Source organism: Didymosphaeria variabile (assembly GCF_027946475.1).
Source record: "Didymosphaeria variabile strain IMI 356815 chromosome Unknown scaffold_3, whole genome shotgun sequence".
Lineage (NCBI taxonomy): Eukaryota > Fungi > Ascomycota > Dothideomycetes > Pleosporales > Didymosphaeriaceae > Didymosphaeria > Didymosphaeria variabile.
Window position 1 is genome coordinate 1690733 of NW_026611622.1, and position 20697 is coordinate 1711429.

Below are 20697 nucleotides of genomic sequence, written 5' to 3' on the forward strand. Positions count from 1 at the left end.
ACGAAGGTACGATTGAGACAGATTTCGAAATGGACCGCGAGGCGATACCTACGATGCAAGCTTTATGCCCGAGCAAAAACAGACCGATGCGAAGACGAGGCAAAGGCTGGGACGCACGAGCGTCTGGCACTGTAAATGCAGGCCAGTTGGAGAAGAGATGGACAGCGCTCAAGGCCATGCCACCTGCGCTGCGCTGGACATATGTCATGAAGAAGAGAAGAATTGGGGCATGATAAACTGGATGGCATCTTGGCAACGCTGTTGGACTTGGAAGGAGCGCAATAATCGAAAGTGCGTGTTCCATTGGAAAGCACGTTGACACCTGGAAGGATCCAGCTTCGACGTCTCGTCACCCGCCCTACCACTTTGTCCACTTCGGCAAGTATGCTCTCCTTCACGGAGATTCGTTCAGGCAGAGACAGGTTAAAGACCCCAAAAAGTATGCTCGCTTCTCCAGCCTTTGAACGCGAAGATACATTGAAGACCCCGACACTTTGCACATTGGCCGCACCAAATCTCACGTCAACACTGGTATCAGTTTACGAGAACAGCCGCACCACATCCCTGCTCGATACAATTCAACGCACGTCTACTTCGGCTTCGCAACACAAGGTCGGTTGATCGTGTTCTACAATTCACGGCGCAAAACAACCGCATAGCATTGCCACCAAGCGTTTCTTCCCACAACTCTAAGTGTTCTCCCACACCAGTCTACGAAGGAAGTCACATCGAGATATACCACGGCACGCCCAACACCCAAATCATTCCGGCCTCGTGCTCCACGTTTGGTATACCATCTCTCAAGGCTCATGGCAGAAGCCGCTTCCCGACGTCGCCATCATACGTATTACAGCGGCACAAGATGCCCCCATATTGGGCCAATATCGGAACAAGGAAGAAGTATACCCTGGAAATGGTGTGCCACAGCAGCGTTCCAGTCTACCCTGGGAGACGTGTTGCTCAGGGATTTGGCATGGGCTCAAGACAGATGGATTGTCTCGCTCGTGTCGAGGACTTGTTCAGGTGGCATGGTCCATTGAGCCCACTTTGGCTATAGTATGCCAGAGCAAGGCTATCAACATTTAGAAGGGCGGCACATAGAGCAGAGGGTAGCGATCATTAAGCGGGACTAACACTTTGATTGATGTTGAAGCTAATGCCGTCTAGTTCGCCCGGGGTAGTGGGCCACGTCCCACCCCTGCGCGTCTCCTTCGCGCCGACGGTGACCGCCCCAGAGGTCGACAAGGTCTACGCGGGACTGGAGGCGTACAGGGGGTCCTCCTTCGTCGGCCGCTGGGCAGCCGGCCAGGTGACAGTGGACGAAGGCGGGCCCCGTGACGCCATAACGTTCGTGTGGGTGATCAAAGGTACCCACGGCAGGGTGGAGGACCCGTGGGCGACCTGTGAGCTGCGCATGCGGTCCGCCAACGGGTAAGGGTGTAGAAGCTGGCAGTTTTCAAGTATTACTAACGCCTTATAGGACCGGAGATATTTACGGGACCGTCCACTTCCACCGGAGTGGACGGGAGACTCTCGTCAAGCCCCACCAGCGTAAGTGAACCCCAGCCCCTACTGCCCAGCTAGGAGAGGAGCACATACTTTGGAGGAGTGGGTTCCCGTACGATCTGGACGCCTTATTCACATATACATAGGAACCGTGTGTGTACTGACGCCGGGGGTTGGCGTCGAATACGACCGGGTACGTATGGCAATCTTTGCATCTTATCAAGCACCATGCGTGAGGAATTCGGCTCACAAGCCCCATTCTCTTCCTAATTCTGCGTGGTGTACTGATTTGTCACAGAATGATATTGAATTCCCGATTTCCGACCCCCCGCGTCCGCTGCGTCCTCGGGCGCCGCCTTGCGGCTGGGGGAGAGAGGCTCCGCGCCCGCTCGGTCCGCCTCCAGCGAACTAGAGGTATGTGTCCACATACCATCCCATGCTCCCCACATCCACTTCCTCAGGCTCTTGAACGGTTGCTCGCCCGGCCTTGGATTCATGGGGTCTTTTGCGAAGTCGTGGAAGAGGACTCCATAGATGACGACGAAGCCGATGAGGTTCCACTGCACGATCTTGGTCCAGCGCTGCCACTGCGGTTTGATAGACTTGAGTCGCAGGCGGCGCTTGAACTTGCGCTCGAAGCGGAACTGCTGCTTCGCGGTGAGCTCCCTGAGATTGGGCGGCCAATGCTTCTTTGCTTTGTAGCGATTCAGGGCGAAGTTGAAGGGCGGCAGGTCCGACTTCGGGGCTCGTCCGAGCAGGCGCGCGAGCAGCTGTAACATTGTCGTCGAGGGGATGCGGATGCGTCGAATGTCGCGTGTTTGTTGGTGGTGATTGAAAGTTTACTGACGTTCGTTTCCTAGGCTCGCACCCCGGCTGGCGCACGGCCCCCCGGCGCCACACTGAGACGTCCACCGCTTCCCCTTTGGCACATTTTCGACTGGCAGCTCTGACTCGACCCCGCGACCCCACTACCGCCTCGCGACAACCACTTTTTCTTTCGACCGCACCCACGCTCTTTTCCTACACTTTCGAGCCCACTACAACATGGCTGAAGCGGCAGCCCCAAAAGAGATACCCACCAGCGCTGTAAAAGCTACACTCAGCGCCCTGGACCCCGAACAAAGTAGCGCAAACACTCTCAAGATCGAAAACACTGAGAAGCGCGATGCATTGATTAAGGAAGAGAAGAAATACCAACAGCAATGGGCCGACTCACATGTCTTCGAGCCCGAGGCGCCCTCCATAGACGAGGAGCCCTTCGACACAACCACGCCTGACCAGCTGCACGAGAAATATCCTAAATGGCTCGGCAACTTCGCATTTCCCTACATGAACGGCACTCTCCACGCCGGCCACGGTTTTACCGCCTCCAAGATTGAGTTTACCGCAGGTTTCTCGCGAATGCAAGGCAAACGAACTCTTTTCCCTCTCGGTTACCACCTGACTGGTATGCCCATTAAGGCATGCTCCGACAAGCTCGTCCGCGAAGTCGAGATGTTCGGTCAGAACTTCGAGCGTTGCCCCGTAGACGACATTGTCGAAGAAGGCCCTTCCGATGGTGCCGTTCCTCCCGCACCCACACAGTCCGAGACGCGCACCGACCTCTCGAAGTTTTCCGCAAAAAAGGGCAAGGCTGCTAGCAAGACGGTCAAGGCGAAATACCAGTTCCAGATCATGCTCGCTCAAGGCATACCGCTGGAGGAGATCCACAAGTTCGCAGACCCGTATCACTGGATCGAATACTTCCCCCCACTCGCGAAGCGCGACTTGACCTCGTTCGGAGCCCGCATGGACTGGAGGCGCCAATTCACCACAACTGACGCGAACGCATACTTTGACAGTTTTGTGCGGTGGCAGATGCGCAAGCTCAAGGAGATGGGCAAGATCATATTCGCCAAGCGATACACCGTCTACTCGCCTAAGGACGGACAAGCCTGCCTAGACCACGACCGTGCCAGCGGAGAGGGTGTCACCGTGCAAGAATACACTGCGCTCAAGATGAAAGTGAAAGAGTGGTCTGAGACAGCCAAGAAGGAACTTGACGGAAAACTGCCTGCCGATGCGAATGTCTTCTTCATCCCTGCGACCCTCCGACCCGAGACCATGTACGGCCAAACGTCGTGCTTCGTTGGCCCGACTCTCAAGTATGGCGTGTTCCAGGTTGGCTCCGAATATTTTGTTTGCTCACCACGCGCCGCGCGCAACATGGCTTACCAAGGCATCTTCCCAGACTGGGGCGTTTTCCCCCAAGTCGCGACTCTTCTTGGCAAAGAAGTTGTCGGCACAGTCATCAACGCTCCTTTCTCCATCCTTACCGAAGGCGTTCGGATTCTTCCCATGGAGACTGTCAAGGATACCAAGGGCACAGCGGTCGTGACATGCGTGCCTTCAGACTCTCCCGACGACTATATCACCTCCCTTGACCTCGCGAAGAAGGCTGAATACTACGGCATCCAGAAAGAATGGGTCCGCTTTGACGATATCCTACCCATCATTTCAACACCCTCATATGGAGATCTCACAGCCAAGCACCTTGTCGAAACACTCAAGATTCAGTCACCTAAAGACACGAAGAAGCTCGAAGAGGCGAAAGAGAAAGCATACAAGGAGGGTTTCTACAAGGGCACCATGATCTACGGAGACTTCAAAGGCCAGAAGGTCGAGGACGCAAAGAACCTCGTCCGCAAACAGCTTATCGAACAAGGTCTCGCATTCGCGTACGGTGAACCTGACGGCAAGGTCGTGTCCCGCTCAGGAGACGAGTGCACGGCAGCACTGTTGGATCAATGGTTCATGAACTACGGCACCACCGAGAACGGCGGAGATGGCGAGTGGGCCGCACAGGTTTTGCAACAGATTGAAGACATGGAGCTTTATTATCCCGAGGCCAAGAATGCCTTCCAACAAGTCATAAACTGGCTCGCTAACTGGGCTTGCGCACGCTCTTACGGTCTTGGAACGAAACTGCCTTGGGATGAGTCCGTCATGGTCGAGTCCCTCAGTGACTCCACCATCTACCAATCATACTACAGCTTCGCTCACCTGCTTCATAAAGACATGTTCGGAAAGCAGGTCGGTCCCCTTGGAATCAAGCCTGAGCAGATGACCGACGACGTCTGGGACTACGTTCTGGGACGCCGCGCCCGAGGCGACATCCCAGAGACAACCATCCCCAAGAAGGACATCCAGACGCTGAGACGCCATTTCGACTACTGGTATCCTCTCGATATGCGTGGATCTGGTAAGGATCTTATCCAAAACCACTTGACTTTCAATCTCTACATTCACACAGCTCTGTTCCCTAAGGAGAACCGACCTCGCTCTTTCCGCGTGAACGGCCACCTTATGCTCAACGGAGAGAAGATGAGCAAGTCGACCGGGAACTTCCTCACCATCCAGGGTGCCGTCGAGAAGTTCGGTGCCGATGCTACCCGTATCGCGCTTGCTGATGCTGGAGATGGTATCGAGGACGCTAACTTCGAGGAAGCGGTCGCGAATGCCAACATCTTAAAGTTGTTTGAGCTCAGGAAGTGGTGCGAGGAGATGGTCCGCGACGCTATCATCGTTAATGATGGCGACAAGTACAAGGAAGCTATCAAGGAGCGCATCAAAAACATCGATGTGGTACAGCGCAAGTCCGGCAGCCCCCGCGTGCTCCTGGACGAGCTCTTCGACAACGAGCTCAACTCCCTCGTCACCGAAGCCCGGAAACACTACGAAACCACTATGTACAAGGCCGCCCTCAAAGCCGCCTACTACGACTTCACCGCCGCTCGCGACTTCTACCGCGAGGCCACTAAGGCGGCGGGACTTGGCATGCACGAAGACCTCGCCAAGCGCTACATCGAACTGCAAGCCCTCCTCATCACGCCCTTCGCTCCCCACTGGGCCGAATACATCTGGCTCGAGGTTCTCAAAAAGTCCTCGACTATCCAAAACGCTCTATACCCCAAGGTACCAGCCACCAACGCCGGCCTCACCGCCGCCCGTGAGTTCGTCCGCTCTACACAATCCAACATCACCTCCGCCGAGGGCCAGGCTGTAAAACGTCTCGCAAAGGGCAAAGCTGCGCTGTTCGATCCCAAGAAAGATAAAAAGATTACGATTTTCTCGGCGAAGAGTTGGCCCGAGTGGCAGAAGAAGTACATCGACCTCCTCCGCAATGAGTATCCCAACATCGATATCAAGACGTTGTCGAAGAGTGTGGACAAGGCCGAGAGCAAGAAGGCAATGCCCTTCATTAATGGGCTCAAGCGGAGACTTGACAACGGTGAGCCCGTGGACGAGGTGTTGAACCGCCAACTTCCATTCGACGAACTCGTCACCCTGCGCGCTATGGTTTCGGGTCTCAAACAGACGGTGCAGAAGTGCGTTGCTGTCGAGATCATTGCTGTCGAGGAGGGCGGCAAAACGGGTGTCGTCATCAACGAGAATGGCAGCCAGGGTGAGACGAAGGGGGATCTGGCGCCGCAAGCAGGGTCTGCCGAGCCTGGATCACCGAGCTTTGCGTTCGAGAACGTCGAGAACCTGTCTGTAAGGTAGAACCTCGCTGCAGAGCAGATTAACGAGCACGCGAGAGCATTGCATGAAACGGGTCGGGTCTGGCGCAGCATGGAAGGATTATTATACAAGGCTTTTCTGTTAAGACATACGAGTGCCTTGTGGTTGATGATAGTAACGATAGATGAAATCAAAAGTACTCCTCAATCTCAATATCCTTGTCAACCTCCAGGAGTGTGTGCTTTCTACTGTGCGAGGAAAACGTAAATGAAACAGAACGCATCTCAGACATAGGCTGCTCAATTGGCAGTCATCGGAGTCATGAAGTTAGTATGCATGTACTGTACATCTCACGACTCTACGCATGAAGACGACGACCTTGAGCTCAAAAGAGGCTGTGAAAATTAGATATCTATTCTATGCTCATGCCAAACTTCTAGCCGTGGCAAAAAAAAAAACGTCTTTGAAGATGACAAGATACATACGGCACTTTACAACTTCGCCCTTGTGCCGTCCTCGACCTTGTTGCCCTGCTTGTCGAAGAAGATCTTCTTGCCGTTGCGCAGCGACTCCTGCAGCGCGACGCCAATGCGGACAGCTTCGACGGAGCTCTCCATGTCAATAGGCACAGCCTTGTTGTCCAGTACTGCGTCTGTGAATTGCCGTGCCTCCTCAACAAAGGCGTTCTCAAAGCGCTCGTAGTAGTTCTGCGGGATCTCGCGGTGGATGCCGGTGGGAAGATGGCTTTCGGTAAGACCAATGGTGGGGTTCGCATTAACGGTGAGCTTTCCGCTCGTACCAATAATCTCAGTCATATCGTGCTGGCCTGGTGCGTTCATTCTACTGCTGTAGAAGTAGGCAATTTGTCCATCGTGGAATTCCACAACACCGACACCGTTGTCAACATCACCGTGCTTGGCGAGGTCGGGCTCAAGAGCGGTGACACCAACTGCCATGACGCTCTTGACCTTGGGCAGTTCCTTGGTAGATGAGGAGAAAAACCACAATGCAAGATCGATGTCGTGGATATTGCAGTCGACGAAGATACCACCGCTGAACTCGGCGTAGGCGACGAAGAAACCTGAGGGGTCGTACTTGTCGCAGGTCTGGGAGCGAAGGATGGTGGGGCGGCCGATGGAGCCGGAGAGAGCGGTTTGGTAGGCGGCGAGGTAGGAGGCGTCGAAGCGGCGGGAGAAACCGCACATTACTTTTTGCTTGGGGTGGGCTTTGGCCACTTTGAGGACGTTTTGGGACTGGAGATTGATGTTAACGGAGTGTTCTATGTAGGACGCTGTGCTGGGGAATTTGCTGGGAGATACGTACGATGGCGAGCTCTGTGCTGAGTGGCTTCTCGCAGAGAACATGCTTTCCGGCCTCAATGGCCTTGATGGTCTGTTCAGCATGCACCGTGGTGGCCGTTGCCACGCAAACAGCCTCCAGACCCGGGTGCTTTAACAATTCATTGAAATCAGAGTAGATCTTGACACCCCAGGGCTCCAAGTTTGCCTGCGCCCATGCAAGCTCCTTGGGGTCTGGAGTGAATGCAGCAACGAGCTCCGCCCGCGGCGTGCGGTGCAGGAAATGGTTCGCATGGCGGGCCCCCCATGCGGCCCAAGCCGGAGACGGCAACCTGAAGTCTGCGGATCTGAGGAGCCATTGTGTGAAATGTGGAAATGTAGAGAGGCCAATTGAGAGACGTGAAGGTAGCACGAATGAGGGCAGTGGTGTTAGCGAACGACTCGCAGAAGGGTGCAACGCGTTGGAGCGGCCGGTTGAAATATCAACGTCGGAATCCTCCACCCCACGCCCTCACTCACCGCCTAACTAACTACCCACAGAACCATGTGGCCATAGCTCCCAGGAACACCCGAGTAGGCGATGTTGAGCCGAAGATGTCCGTTTCGATATTCTCTGGGCGTGTGCGGTTTGCCAGTTTCCCGCGCACGTCTACCCCATCCTCCACATTTCCCCAGTGTTTCCGGCGACAATCTCCAATCTGCGCGTTCGGGGCAGGCTCGGGGCTGGTAGTGTCGCCGCAGCTGCATGTGGAAGATGCGCGGAAGGATAAGCGTCGAACGCGTCGATGGCGTTGGACGTGTCGGAGGGTAAACGCGTCCATGTGTTTTGGGTAGGCGCTTACTACGTTTAGCCATCGGCGCTCGAGCGAAGCCTCTTCGCGGGGAAAGTTTCCGCATTCGACAAACATCTCGAGCACGGCTTGCTAGATCTGGCATGCATCTGCTCCAGACGTGGGATGCGGAGGCGAGAATATCTGGGGAAGAAGGTCGGATGTGGGGTGTTGAGGCTGAACGCGGGGATGAATTGGCCGCTTGATCACCCAAAGACAGCAGAGTGCGACCAAGTGAATGCACGAGAACGTGGGGCACGACCTGGAACCCTAGAGAAGAACCCCTGCGTCACGTTCCAGAGGGTGCTCAGGGGAGCGTTGTTTACAGGAGAGCATGGACAACAACAAAGGAGCACATCGTACTCCACAACATCTACGCTTTTCGGTCCTCCAAACGCCACCGTTCAATCCATGCTCACAGATTCGCTTTCTCGCCATCGCCGGTTTCAATCACAACCTTGATCACCAGATTACCCTTGTCGTCCTTCGTCTTGCCAGCCATGTCGAAAGCCTCCACCGCCGACTCCAGACCCTTGTACCTGTGCGTAACGAGCTTTGAAAAGTCCGGGTAGTCTGGACCCTTCTTCGATACGACTTCGACGCCAGTAGGGTACGTGTTCGCGTATCGGAAGACGCCCTTGATGTCGACTTCGCGGAGCGCTGCAGCTGAGATGGGAAGCGTTTGAATAGGAGTACCCATACCAATGAGTAAGACCGCGCCTCCCGGTCGTGTTGCCTACACACCGTCAGATGCCAGTCAGAGAATTGTAAGGGTGCAAAACATACGTATATCGATGCTTGTACGCAGGAAGGCACGCCTGTGCACTCGAATACGGCATCTACCTCACCGATTGCTCCTCCGCTTACTTTCGTAACCTTGGCGATTTCAACCGCTGTCTCCTTCGCGATCTCGAGATTCTCATCTATTGTCTGTCCACGCTTGAGCGGTACCGTGAAACTTCGGTGCGCAAAGTTGTTATCCACAGCGAAATTTACTCGTCCAGAATCAATGTCTGCTATTACGACAGTGCTGGCGCCTGAGATCTTTGCCATTGCCGCGACCAGCAAACCTACTGCGCCTGCACCGAAAACCAAGACTGTCGCGCCGACCGGAAGTTGTGCTCTTTTTGTGGCTTGGATAGCGACACCTAGCGGTTCTAGGAGTGCACCGAGATCAAGCGAAACATCTTCTGGAAGCCTGCAAATAATCAGCAATGTTTCGACCTCAAAGCCAACTCTGCGTACTTGTGACACCACGCCGCAGGGTGATTAATCCGGTCCTGCAGCGTTCCTTGTGCGTGTGGAAACGCTTTCGCACTACTTCGAAACTTCATCTCTTTGCAAATGTTATATCTCCCCTCCTTACACCGGTTGCATTGTTCGCAAGGTTGCCCTACCTCCAGAGCTACCTTATCGCCGATTCTGAACTTTTGCGACTGTTCCACCTCGGAACCAACAGCCACTACCACGCCTGCAGATTCGTGCCCAAGCGACATGGGCTCCCGCACAATGATGTCGCCATTGCGATAATGCCGGTAGTAGTGAAGATCTGAGCCGCAGAGGCCGGTAGCTCGGACAGCTACTTGAACATCAGTGGGACCTGGAGGGAAGATAGAGCGGTCTTCCTGTAAGGAACTTAGACAAGACGGAGTAGAAGCCATGCGTAGAGCTTACAATTCTCAGGTCTCCTGCGCCGTGCAGAACGGATGCGCGAACCTGACTCCCCTTGTGCTGCACATCTGGCGTTCTTTCCGCAGCCATATTCCGGTCCTCTACTTGCAAGATGAGTATCAAGTGTTTAATCGATCACGGAGCAGCGCAAACGGGTCAATGAGTTTTGCGGGAGTTGAAGAGCACAAGAGCGCAAGCTCGCAAGACGTGTCAAACAGAACGCAACCAGCGCGCGTGGCTCGGCCCAGATTTCCCTCGATACGACCTGATGCGCCGTCGCTGGAGACAAATCCTAAATCCGGCATCTGGTGTCCCGCATTTCAAACACCGACACTGCAGCGGGATTACCCTTTCTGACTCGGCCCACGTCACTTCAGATGCCGACGCACGTCACCCCGCGCTAGTTACGCGACTCTGGAGAGCTCTTTGCCGGATATCCATGCTTATTGTATTATGCCAGTTTTCTGGGCTTTTGAGGAAGTTGATACCCTTTCCCTTCGACTGCGACTCTAGCACAGCTCAATACACACATCGAGCTACACTCTGAAGCCGATCTGAACGAAAATGGTAAACGTCAAGGAGCTGTTCTCGCTTGAGGGCCAAACCGCCCTCGTGACAGGCGGAACAAGAGGAATTGGGCAGGCTATGGCAATTGCCCTGGCAGAAGCAGGTGCAGACATTCTCCTCGTACAGGTATATCTCTCCTTTGATTCCGTTTCCACCAACAATCGCTAACAAACGGCTAGCGAAATACCTCTAACCAATCCACTAAGCAAGAAATCGAGAAATTGGGACGGAAAGCAACAATATACACCGCCGACCTCTCGTCCCCCGAATCCGTCTCAGCGCTCCTCCCGAAGATTCTAAAAGATGGCTACAGAATCCACGTCTTATTAAATTGCGGCGGCATCCAAAAGCGGCACCCCGCGCACCAATTCCCAGACGACGATTGGCAATCCGTCCTCCAAGTAAATCTTACCTCCGTGTTCACACTCTGTCGTGACGTCGGCGCGCACATGCTCCAGCAAAACACTGATTTAGCCCCCAATGCTACGCGCCGTGGCTCCATCATCAACATTGCCTCCCTTCTCTCCTTTCAAGGCGGCTTCACCGTCCCGGCGTACGCCGCGTCCAAAGGCGGCGTCGCGCAGCTCACGAAGGCGCTATCCAACGAATGGGCGAGCAAAGGTATCAACGTGAATGCGATTGCGCCGGGGTATATTGCGACGGAGATGAATACCGCACTGATGCAGGATGAGAAGCGGGCGAAGAGTATTCTGGAGAGGATTCCGGCGGGGAGGTGGGGGAGCCCGGAGGATTTCAAGGGCGCGGTTCTGTGGTTGGCAAGTGCGGCAAGTGCGTATGTGAGTGGAGAGATTGTTACGGTTGATGGGGGTTGGATGGGGCGGTAGAAGTGGATACGATTTCTGTACACTTGCAATGCTCAGCTGCATCTATCTTGGCCTATATTGATACAGCATAACAACAGATCTGTTGGACAAAGTCATCCGTCACATCGCAGTAGTTGAAAATTATAGACCAAATACAACTACGGTAATGGACGGCTATGGACGGCTATATGGCACACACAGGGACTTGTGGTCAAGGGATGCAACATGGCACCACATCAAAGCAACTTTAGGAGCAATCAAGTATGCACAACAGCGTCCATGAATCCGTCCACACAACGGAGTAGATGGTCTATATATATTAGGGTATATCAAGTTTTGATTTACAGCCTACTCCCAGGCAGTCAACCACTGAGATCAATGCCATCAGGCTTATCCGGGAACCCAGCATTGACGCCAAACGGCGGATACACAAAGCGCTGCACGCCGTTCTTCTTGTGAACCGCCTCGAGAGCATCCAAATCCGACGCACTCAACTGGATGAGGTTGCGGTTCTCATCAATACGGCTGGGCGTGACAGATTTTGCCAGGACCGACGAGCCGCGCGCCAGGTGGTAGCTAAGCAGCACCGTTCCAGGGCCGACGTTGTGCTTCTTCGCGACCTCCAGGACACCCTCATCTTTGAATAGCGGCGAGCCAGTGGATCCGAGCGGGCTGTATGCGGTGATGTGAATCCCCTTCTCCTTGCAGAAGTCCACGACTTCCTGCTGGGGCAGCAACGGGTGGTTCTCGATCTGATTCGCCGCGGGCGTAATGGTGGACTGAGCGAGCAGCTTCTCGAGGTACTTGACAGAGTAATTTGCAACGCCGATGGCTTTGACTTTGTCGGGACGGGACTTGATTAGAGATTCGAGGTTCTTCCATGTATCGATGTGAGTGATGCTGTGGTCGATGTCGCGGGAGCCGTCTTCGAGTTTGGGGAAGAGGGGGTGGTTACCTTTGTTGCTTGTTAGCCCTTCGTTCCTTGTCCCTCTCGGTTGGGGTAGGGAACAAATATACCCTTAGGATTCATAGGTACAGGCCAGTGCATGAGGTACAGGTCTACGTAAGGAGTCTTCAACAGATCCAAGCTCTTCTGCAGGCCCTCCTCAGCACGCGTATGGAAAGTACACCACAGCTTGCTTGTGATGAAGAGGTCTCCACGCTTGACGATGCCCCGCGAGATGACGTCCTGCAGCGCCTCGCCCACCTCGTCCTCATTCTGGTAGCAGTATGCGCAGTCAATGTGTCTGTAGCCGCCCTCAATCGCGTGGATAACCGCCTTCTTGACTTCGCCTGGCGCAGACTGCCATGTTCCCAGTCCCAGTGCGGGGATCGTGGCGCCAGTGTTCAGGGGAATCGCAGTGTTCATAGTGGGCTTGGGGTTGAAGATGTCTCTGGGAGAGAGCTTAAGAATGAAGTTTCCGAGAGAAGGATTCATGTTGGCCCGGGGAAGATGGGGTATATGTAAGTGGGGACATTGTTGGGCTGAGTTAGGTCGAATGCCGACTGTCCCTCTACACCCCCGGCCTTTGGGTAATGAAAAGCTCAGTGCGGCTGTTTGGGCGCGTTGCTGCGTGTGAATTCTTCCGGAGCCCCGCCATAGCATACCCCGCCGGGGTACCATCGGTCCGAGAGGTCTTCCGGATCAAAGTAAACGCGCGCCGGCACTCGTCCAGAAGGAGCGGGCCAAGAACATGGACGGTTTTGGCCATTTGCGTCGGGCGAAGTATCTCCGAGCCTCACGTGGCGTCATTGCGCGTGTGATGGTCTCTGGCGGGAGGAGATGCAAGGATCCGAGGAAGCGGCGAGAATTGCCTTCCTGGGTGCACAAAAGGAGCAGGCCGCCGGGCACGTGGGGCTAAACCATGACGACCACCGATTAAGGCTCCGCCACCCAACCACAGTCGACACATTACCTGCAGCCCGAGAACGCTTTTAGTCGGTGTTCCTGGTGAATGGCGTAGGCACCGGGAAACATTTCCTAACAGCCAGCGCTTTAGTTTCAGGGAGTCAAGTTCGCGGCCAAGGCCCCGTAAATGGTGGAGCTAGACGATGCAAGACATCAGACTCTGCAACAGATGGTAGGCTGGATCTCGGGCATGTTGCGGGGTGGCACAAACCATGGCTTGAGTGCGAGCATGGCACCTGCGGAGAATACTTGCCTATACCTGGGGTTCGACCAAGAATAAGTATCGCAGTTCGCACATCAAGCGACCATCACCATCACCATCATTATCTTCTTCTACAGCTTCCCCTTATACACTGAGAGCCATAGCCACGAGCGTATTGCTATCACTATTCCCGTTTTTGAGATACCCCTTCCACACCTCACATCTGAAAAATGGCACCAGGCGCCCTCGTCGAGCAACCCAACATCGCGGAGCCCTTCGCCAACCCGAAGGACGGCCTCGCTCTCGAAGCCACCTCCGACGCCATCGACGATGTAAACGTCCTCAAGGCCGCCCTCAAAGTAAAGAAGGGCACCGCCACGCAAGAAGAGAAGGATATCTACGAGCAGTCCCAGTTCGATGCCGACAAGAACAAGACACAGTTCCGACAGTACGAGGAGGCCTGCGACCGTGTCAAGAACTTTTACCGCGAGCAGCACGAGAAGCAGACCGTCGCGTATAACCTCAAGGCCCGCAATGCCTTCTACAGCAAGACCCGCGCCAGCATGACCGTCTGGGAGGCAATGGAGAAGCTCAACACGCTGATCGATGAGTCCGACCCTGACACTTCTCTCTCCCAGATCGAGCACTTGCTCCAATCCGCAGAGGCCATTCGCCGCGACGGAAAGCCCCGCTGGATGCAGCTCGTCGGCCTGATCCACGACCTTGGCAAGCTGCTCTTCTTCTATGACGCCCAGGGCCAGTGGGACGTCGTCGGTGATACGTTCCCCGTTGGATGTGCTTTCGATCGTCGGATCATCTACCCTGACACCTTTATGGGCAACCCAGACCATGACAATGACATCTACGGTACCGAGCACGGCATATACACCCCTGGATGTGGTCTCGATAACGTCATGCTTAGCTGGGGCCACGACGAGTATCTGTACCACATCATGAAGGCGCAGAGCACCATCCCCGACGAGGGTCTGGCTATGATCAGGTATCACTCTTTCTACCCGTGGCATTCGCAGGGCGCGTACAGGTGGATGATGAACGAGAAGGATGAGAAGATGCTGGAGGCCGTCAAAGCATTCAACCCTTATGATCTTTACTCTAAGTCTGATGATGTTCCTAAGGTTGAGGAGCTCAAGGTATGTTTTTCCCTCTTCGGTGCTGATTGTATTAACGAGGAGCAGGAGTACTACAAAGACATCATTAACGAGTTCATCGGCTGGGACAAGAAGATCCAGTGGTGATCTACAATCACACATAAAAGGGGCGATTCCGGCCGAAAAACTGGAGTGATGATTTGACATGGCGTTTCGTATATACTGTTTTGATTGAATTTTGAATAGACACGGAGTGCCAGAAAGGCCCGTAGTATAATGTTACAAAGAATATTCTTGGATGACGCCACAGCTCGCATAGACACTTTACTGCTCGTTGCCATCTGACTTGACATCGTTTTATCACCTTACTGTTCCAGTGTTATCCACATTAAGTGTGGAGAAGTGTACCATGTAGCGGTCGCTCCACTTTCCAGAATCCTGAGGCGCTTTCCAGATCGGCCTAACACACGACTTACTTCCAATTGATAGTGGTATTGATATCCATAAGCCTATTGATAGAAGCCTGCGAAATCTCGAAGACACCTGGGCACCACCGCCAAACCTGCGAAGGGTTGTCGCATTCTTTCGACCCTCGTCCAGCATACGCCCGAGCCTTGCGACGCTCCTTCTTCGCACAGTAGCACCGTAATCTTCCCACGTTGTCCCCACGCATTTGAAGCTCTCTACTGTGTTTTACCGATCCAATGTTCTGAATTCTGCGCCTACCGGTAATGCTCTGACCACACTTGCACTCACTGCCCAATGATACATGGTTATTGTACTGCAACACGCCATTCACGACTGTATCTATCCGTCATTATCGCTGTCTAGCCTCTCTTCTCCGCTCCTTCCTATCACCTTGGCTGTCTTCCCGCGCCAGAGAGCCTACCGGCCAAGCCCTAGCGGAGATTGCGCACCTCCGCTCGGTCCTCGGCGGGAGCAAATTGTTACGTAGGCCTCCGGCAGACTTTGTCGAGCGGCATGACATGACAGGAGCTGGGTAAGGATTGGCGGAGCGCCGCCGAGAGCGGTGTGTCTGTTGATGGGCGTGGTGCCCAGGTGTGGGTAAGAACATGTGATTGAAGGGGCGCGAGTTCTGTAGCTTGGGTGTGACGGGTCACATGAGATAATGGGTGCAGGTGACGTCCTAATCTTGGTAGCAGCGGTCTGGATGGTAAAATTGGAGGTGTTTTCGGACATGGCATTAAGAAGACGTTCAACGAACCACACAGGCTAGTCAAGACGTATGGTAGTGGGAGCAGCGTGCAGAAGTTGATCAAATTTGCATTGCAAATGGGGGATATCACATAGAAGCCCTGCCGTCCGTCGAGAAATACTTCGTACAGCAAAGCGAATAACAAAGTCCCAAAACCATATGGTCAGAAGGGAGGCCGACAGTCAAAGACCACTGCTGCCAGAACCCGATTCTCCTTGGTAACGCCGTGCCCAATGCCGCTAGAATAGTCGCTTTACGCGGAAGCCCAAACGCCGAAAAAGATCGTGACAATCATGCAGGACGCTTCAGTGCGCAGCGCTCTTCGCGCCCCATCATCTCAGCGCCCTCGACAGCCACCTATCCCACCAATTCCTGACACCAAGGATGCTCTCCTTCCCATCATTGTGTCCATCCTGGCCCGCAGGATCGCCCAAAATCGCAGAGAAGAACCAAAAGCACGCCGCCGTCCACGCGGCTATTGCGACGCCGACGGCGATGAAGGGAGATAAGAGATGGATGACTACCAGCATGGGCGCGCTGTAGTGTTCCGAGGCGGAGAAGGAGTAGACAAGATGGAGTTGGAGGTTGAGCGGCGGCGCGAGGAAGGTGGTGAGGTGGGTAGGGAGCGCGGACCGCGAGGAGAAGAGGCGGAAGGGTTGGAGGAGGAGAGAGATGAGGAGGGCGACCATGGTCCAGAGCATGATGAGGAAGGAGAGGAGGGCGCAGGGCAGAGAGAGGTAGAGCTGGGGTCTGTTAGTGGAGGTGCATGAGTGTGGCACGGAGTGTGAGCATACCAGCAATTGCACGGGCTTATCCTCGGGGCCCTTCTCGTCGTACTCGCCTGGGTCGTAGGCGATGGTCTGGCGTGTAACATCAGGGTTGGATGCCGACAGGTGGGCAGGCGACGGCGAGCGGTGCGGCGAGCTGTCTGCCTTCTCGGGGTCGACGTGGGCGCGCGACGGCTGCGAGACTGCGCTGATGGCATCCTGCGAGTGCCTCGCGCTCTGCTGCGAGCGATGGTTGCGGGCAGACAAGAGGCTGCTCACTGGGCTTGGCGGTGACGGTGTCGCTGCGTTGGGCGAGCGTGGATATGAGATGACGGAATCGTGTGCGCGGCTATTGCTGCTGCCCTTGCTGCCGCGCTCGAGTCGCGGGGCATACTGCTGGCGGTGGTCGTAGACATCCTTCTCGCTGTACTGGTATCCGATGTCGACGGGGGCTCTGTGCAGTGCGTGCGGGTGGTGGTAGGCGGGCGAGGGCGCCGGCGGAAGTTGGGGTTCCATGGCCGTCTGCGATTGGCTACGCGTGCTCGAGCATCAACGACGACTACAGGGTCGTGTAAGGGGCGCAGGACGACGAGAGACGGCTCATGATATAGACCAGGCAGAGTCTTCCCCTCAGGAGAGGCAAGACGAGTGGTTACATACAGTTTGCGCTCTCAAGACCTTGGGAAAAGGACTTGGGCTTGGCTCCCTACACCAGATCCATAGCCAAGGGCTGGGCGCGTTACTGGGCAGAAGAGGCCGATGTTTGCGGACACCAATCATGGCGCGGCTCCCTCGGCGCAGGTGGACTCTCTCTGCGGACGTGCTGAGGCAGTCAAGACGGAAAGCACGGCACCAAAGCCTCGGTCGTGTAGGACACGGCGGACATGTCCTCTCTGCGCTCGTCCGCGCGCTGGGCAGTCGACATGTCGCGATGCTCCGCTGCCGTCGGCGCCCTGTGCTGCTGTCGTGCGTCTTTTTGAGGATGCCAAGAACCAACAAAGCAGCTGCTGCGGTCGTGCCCAGACTCTCCGCCGGCACCGTGGGACAAACGAAGTGTGAAGTCGCGGATGCTGCGTGCCAGGGCAGCTCTTGCCGGTGCGTCCGCTGCGACTCGTCACCGCCCAGAGCAAACTTTGCGCGCGCCACTGCAACGTGCTGCCTGATGGATTGGCTCGGCGCCGCAGACTGATTCCTTTGGCTACGACCCGAGACCGGCTTCCTCAACTCTCGGCGGAGAGCATCACGTGCGGCCCAAGTAACGCCCAAGCGTGGCTGAAACGCTGTTGAGGCGAGCCTGCGGACATGCTGTGCCGCCCACCGCTGGGACACCATTAGCTGGCTGCTGTCGAGAGACCGTCTCTTCTCCACGTCCGCCGACCGTCTGTCCTTCCGTCTGTTGAGTTTGCGGGGTCTCCGCCAATTCGAGAGCCGCACTTGGCGCCTGTGGTGCCGCTGCATAACAACGTCTGTGACTTGTCCGCTGCGCGGGCTTGGTCAGTCCTTGGGTGCGCGACTGCGTAATGTTGAGCAGTCTCTCGATAATCCTGACGACGCGGATCCATGTCACTTGCATTGCTCAGAGCGTAGAAGACGCAGCAACGCGGACTTGGGTCGCCAACGAGGTGGGTGGTGATAGTCAAGAGGTTGCTCCCGGCACGCCAGGGGTTCAAGGAAGGAACACCGTCGACTCTACCATGTGCATCATACACCACGAGGTAATCTCATTGGGACATTGCACAATAGACACGCGTTACTGCAGTGTGGTTTACGGCGACCGACACTGCTCAGCTAAGCTCACATCTGAAGTGTACCTGGCCAATGTGAGAAGATGTGACCTCAACACCATTTCCATGAAAGCTAGTGCACCAATGAGGGTATCGTACAAACCCAAATCTCCCCCGGCTTCGAAAAGAAGGGTTGCGCCGCTGTACTCCCTCCAAACGCCACACATCGCAACGCTCACTTTGGTTTCGTAACTCGTTACTTTGTGATGAACCGCCACTCCACTACCCTCATCACATTTCTATCATACCCTGTTATCGCACAGCCGCGCTCACTTCATCGAGCGGCTCCTCCGGCGGGAAACAATGCGGATTCGCGGCCTCATTCTTCAATCCTGCCTTCTCCGCGTTCTCCCTGATGATCTTGATCGTCGAATCTGAGATCGGCATTTCCAGCTTATCCAGCACGTCAGTGATCATAGCAGTGAGCTGCTTGCCAACATCACAGATGGCGTGGGCATTGCCGGATGGGTTGGCTGGCTCGGCGTCGGGAGTCTGGGGGTAGATGGTGCGCATGTGGCGGTAGCTGATGGCGGGGATGCTGCTAAGTTTTTCGAAGATCTATGGGTTGGTCAGTATAGTTTCGACCATAATGAGCTGGATGTAGCTTAGTCTTGCCTCATCGACAGACGATGTGATGGTGCTAGACTGGACGATGGGCGGCCAGAACGCATGTATCTTCAAATACCGGATCAATTCGCCATGGTTACAATGCGTGCACATCGCGCGTTCAGCTTCTAGCAACGCATCCGCACCCTCATCCGGCATAGCCGGTAGTGTCGCTCGACACGAATCCCCGTTCTCAAGGCCGTCTACAAGCGTGTACACAATTTCGAGCATCGCTGCCAGCGCCTTCATGCGTTTCCGTCGGATTTCCACTGTATCCACCCGTCAGCAAACCCTTACTGCCCAGCTCCTCGCACAGATGGAAATGGGAGCCTACCAAGCGCCCCATCCGGCACCCATCCATCCAACTTCTTCCACCTGCCAGGCATGATCAAGTTTCTGTGCCCATCCGCCCTACATTTCAATACCAGGTGCCTCGCCAGCGTAACGTAATGCCTCTCTAACCCAAACTGCTGCGCAACAAATAACCACTGCTCTCTCCCCGGGTGTATCAAACTCTCCTGATGCGGCACGATCCACCTTCTCACAAAAGGGGAGACTTGCAGATTCACGTCGTACTTGTCGCAGATGCGCGCCATGGCGAGCAATTGGCGGAACGAAAGTTCCCTCGGGACTTTGGCAATGTGCCAGGGGTGCGAGAGATACATGAGCACGAGGAACATGTCGGCATCGTCATCTAGTAGATACGCCGTGCGCCGGCTGATGAAAAGCCTCTCGCGATTAGAGTCCTTTATTATCTCGACCCAGAGGGGCCCGAAGTGCTCGATTGTTTCAGATTGCACGAGAAGACGGCGTTGGTGACGGCCGGGTACGTCGCCACCGACGATGAGGAGGAGGTTGCCTTTTGGGTGGATGGTGATTTCGATTTCGGAGTCGAGAAGGGCGTCGGGAATGTCTGCTGTGTCTACGGACTCGTTGCGGGCGATGGTGGCCGTATCATTGTTTGAGCCGTCGATCAATGCTACTGTTGTTGAGCCCGTGGCGGAAGAGGATGGTGATGTCGTGTTTGGTGAGTTGTCTGTAGCAGATATGAGATGTTAATTTTCTGATCCATCAAAGCTAGATTGCGGAAGCCCTTCGCAAATGTGAAACGACACCGTTACTGTCCCATCCTTCGCTACATTAAAGAGAGTAGGTATCAACACACTGACGGACTCCATCCCATGTGTGACGCCGGATATCCAAGGAAAACGACGAACAGTTGCATGTATGGAGAGTCAACTCACCGCCCCTCACCGTCCCGTTCTCCACCATCTCTCCCTCTCCTAATTCCCTCTCCGTGACCTCAACCCGACTCGCTGGCTGCATGGGCTTGTAGGCTTGATATGACTGCGACTGCGCCTGTGACTGCGGTGGCTGCTGTGCATGCGCCTGAGCCTGTGTCTGCTGGCGACGTACTGTCGTCGGGATATGCACCTGACCTCGCGCATGCCTTGACTGAGTAACTTCTACGAGGTTGTTTGTGTAAAGCGAGCTGTGAACTTGGGAAGCCGTGGGCGAGGCCGCTCTGTTTGTGGGGCAGTACGCGAAGATCTCAGCGTGTTCTGGCATGCTGGGCGGCGCTGTGAGGTGAATATATGGTGGCTAACTTCCGTGAGTAGAGATAGACTATGCGATGATGTGGGATACTGTGTTAAGGTATCGTGGGTAGAGACTGCCTGTGTAAAGATGGGCTGTATGAGTGAGAGGGGGGATTGTGCGCGATCTTGGGAGGGACAGCATCATACGGGCTATGGAAGAGGAGGAAGGGGCGCGTTGAGTGGCACTTGCCTGAAGCCCACTCAACAGCATGTACATATGCGTAGGGTATCGTGCATTCGGGTGCCTCTCTTCCATGGAACAATAACCGCACTAGGAATAAGACACCTGCCAGAGATCAAAGGTTCCGTT

At 55.1% G+C, this 20697-nt stretch overlaps 9 protein-coding genes across 9 annotated transcripts; 3 read left to right on the forward strand and 6 right to left on the reverse strand.

Moving 5' to 3' along the window:
* Window positions 1–1772: 1772 nt before the first annotated feature.
* On the reverse strand, window positions 1773–2285 carry N0V89_003915 (uncharacterized protein; the record flags this gene model as incomplete). The annotated part of the gene is made up of 1 exon (XM_056212708.1): window positions 1773–2285. The coding sequence occupies one exon, from the start codon at window positions 2283–2285 to the stop codon at window positions 1773–1775; it is 513 nt and encodes a 170-aa protein (XP_056073016.1).
* Window positions 2286–2550: 265 nt separating this feature from the next.
* On the forward strand, window positions 2551–6048 carry CDC60 (cytosolic leucyl tRNA synthetase; the record flags this gene model as incomplete). The annotated part of the gene is made up of 1 exon (XM_056212709.1): window positions 2551–6048. The coding sequence occupies one exon, from the start codon at window positions 2551–2553 to the stop codon at window positions 6046–6048; it is 3498 nt and encodes a 1165-aa protein (XP_056073017.1).
* A 449-nt stretch (window positions 6049–6497) lies between these two features.
* On the reverse strand, window positions 6498–9895 carry N0V89_003917 (uncharacterized protein; the record flags this gene model as incomplete). Its single annotated transcript, XM_056212710.1, has 6 exons — window positions 6498–7259; window positions 7330–7651; window positions 8554–8870; window positions 8921–9332; window positions 9380–9759; window positions 9809–9895. 6 exons carry the CDS (start codon window positions 9893–9895, stop codon window positions 6498–6500), a joined length of 2280 nt encoding a protein of 759 aa, XP_056073018.1.
* Window positions 9896–10369: 474 nt separating this feature from the next.
* N0V89_003918 (uncharacterized protein) lies at window positions 10370–11217 on the forward strand (the record flags this gene model as incomplete). The annotated part of the gene is made up of 2 exons (XM_056212711.1): window positions 10370–10498; window positions 10552–11217. The coding sequence occupies 2 exons, from the start codon at window positions 10370–10372 to the stop codon at window positions 11215–11217; spliced, it is 795 nt and encodes a 264-aa protein (XP_056073019.1).
* Window positions 11218–11558: 341 nt separating this feature from the next.
* Window positions 11559–12634, reverse strand: N0V89_003919 (uncharacterized protein; the record flags this gene model as incomplete). The annotated part of the gene is made up of 2 exons (XM_056212712.1): window positions 11559–12151; window positions 12214–12634. 2 exons carry the CDS (start codon window positions 12632–12634, stop codon window positions 11559–11561), a joined length of 1014 nt encoding a protein of 337 aa, XP_056073020.1.
* A 903-nt stretch (window positions 12635–13537) lies between these two features.
* On the forward strand, window positions 13538–14563 carry N0V89_003920 (uncharacterized protein; the record flags this gene model as incomplete). The annotated part of the gene is made up of 2 exons (XM_056212713.1): window positions 13538–14458; window positions 14504–14563. 2 exons carry the CDS (start codon window positions 13538–13540, stop codon window positions 14561–14563), a joined length of 981 nt encoding a protein of 326 aa, XP_056073021.1.
* Window positions 14564–15964: 1401 nt separating this feature from the next.
* On the reverse strand, window positions 15965–16915 carry N0V89_003921 (uncharacterized protein; the record flags this gene model as incomplete). The annotated part of the gene is made up of 2 exons (XM_056212714.1): window positions 15965–16375; window positions 16427–16915. The coding sequence occupies 2 exons, from the start codon at window positions 16913–16915 to the stop codon at window positions 15965–15967; spliced, it is 900 nt and encodes a 299-aa protein (XP_056073022.1).
* A 1520-nt stretch (window positions 16916–18435) lies between these two features.
* Window positions 18436–18948, reverse strand: N0V89_003922 (uncharacterized protein; the record flags this gene model as incomplete). The annotated part of the gene is made up of 2 exons (XM_056212715.1): window positions 18436–18741; window positions 18769–18948. 2 exons carry the CDS (start codon window positions 18946–18948, stop codon window positions 18436–18438), a joined length of 486 nt encoding a protein of 161 aa, XP_056073023.1.
* A 134-nt stretch (window positions 18949–19082) lies between these two features.
* Window positions 19083–20115, reverse strand: N0V89_003923 (uncharacterized protein; the record flags this gene model as incomplete). The annotated part of the gene is made up of 2 exons (XM_056212716.1): window positions 19083–19768; window positions 20034–20115. 2 exons carry the CDS (start codon window positions 20113–20115, stop codon window positions 19083–19085), a joined length of 768 nt encoding a protein of 255 aa, XP_056073024.1.
* Between the last annotated feature and the right edge of the window lie 582 nt (window positions 20116–20697).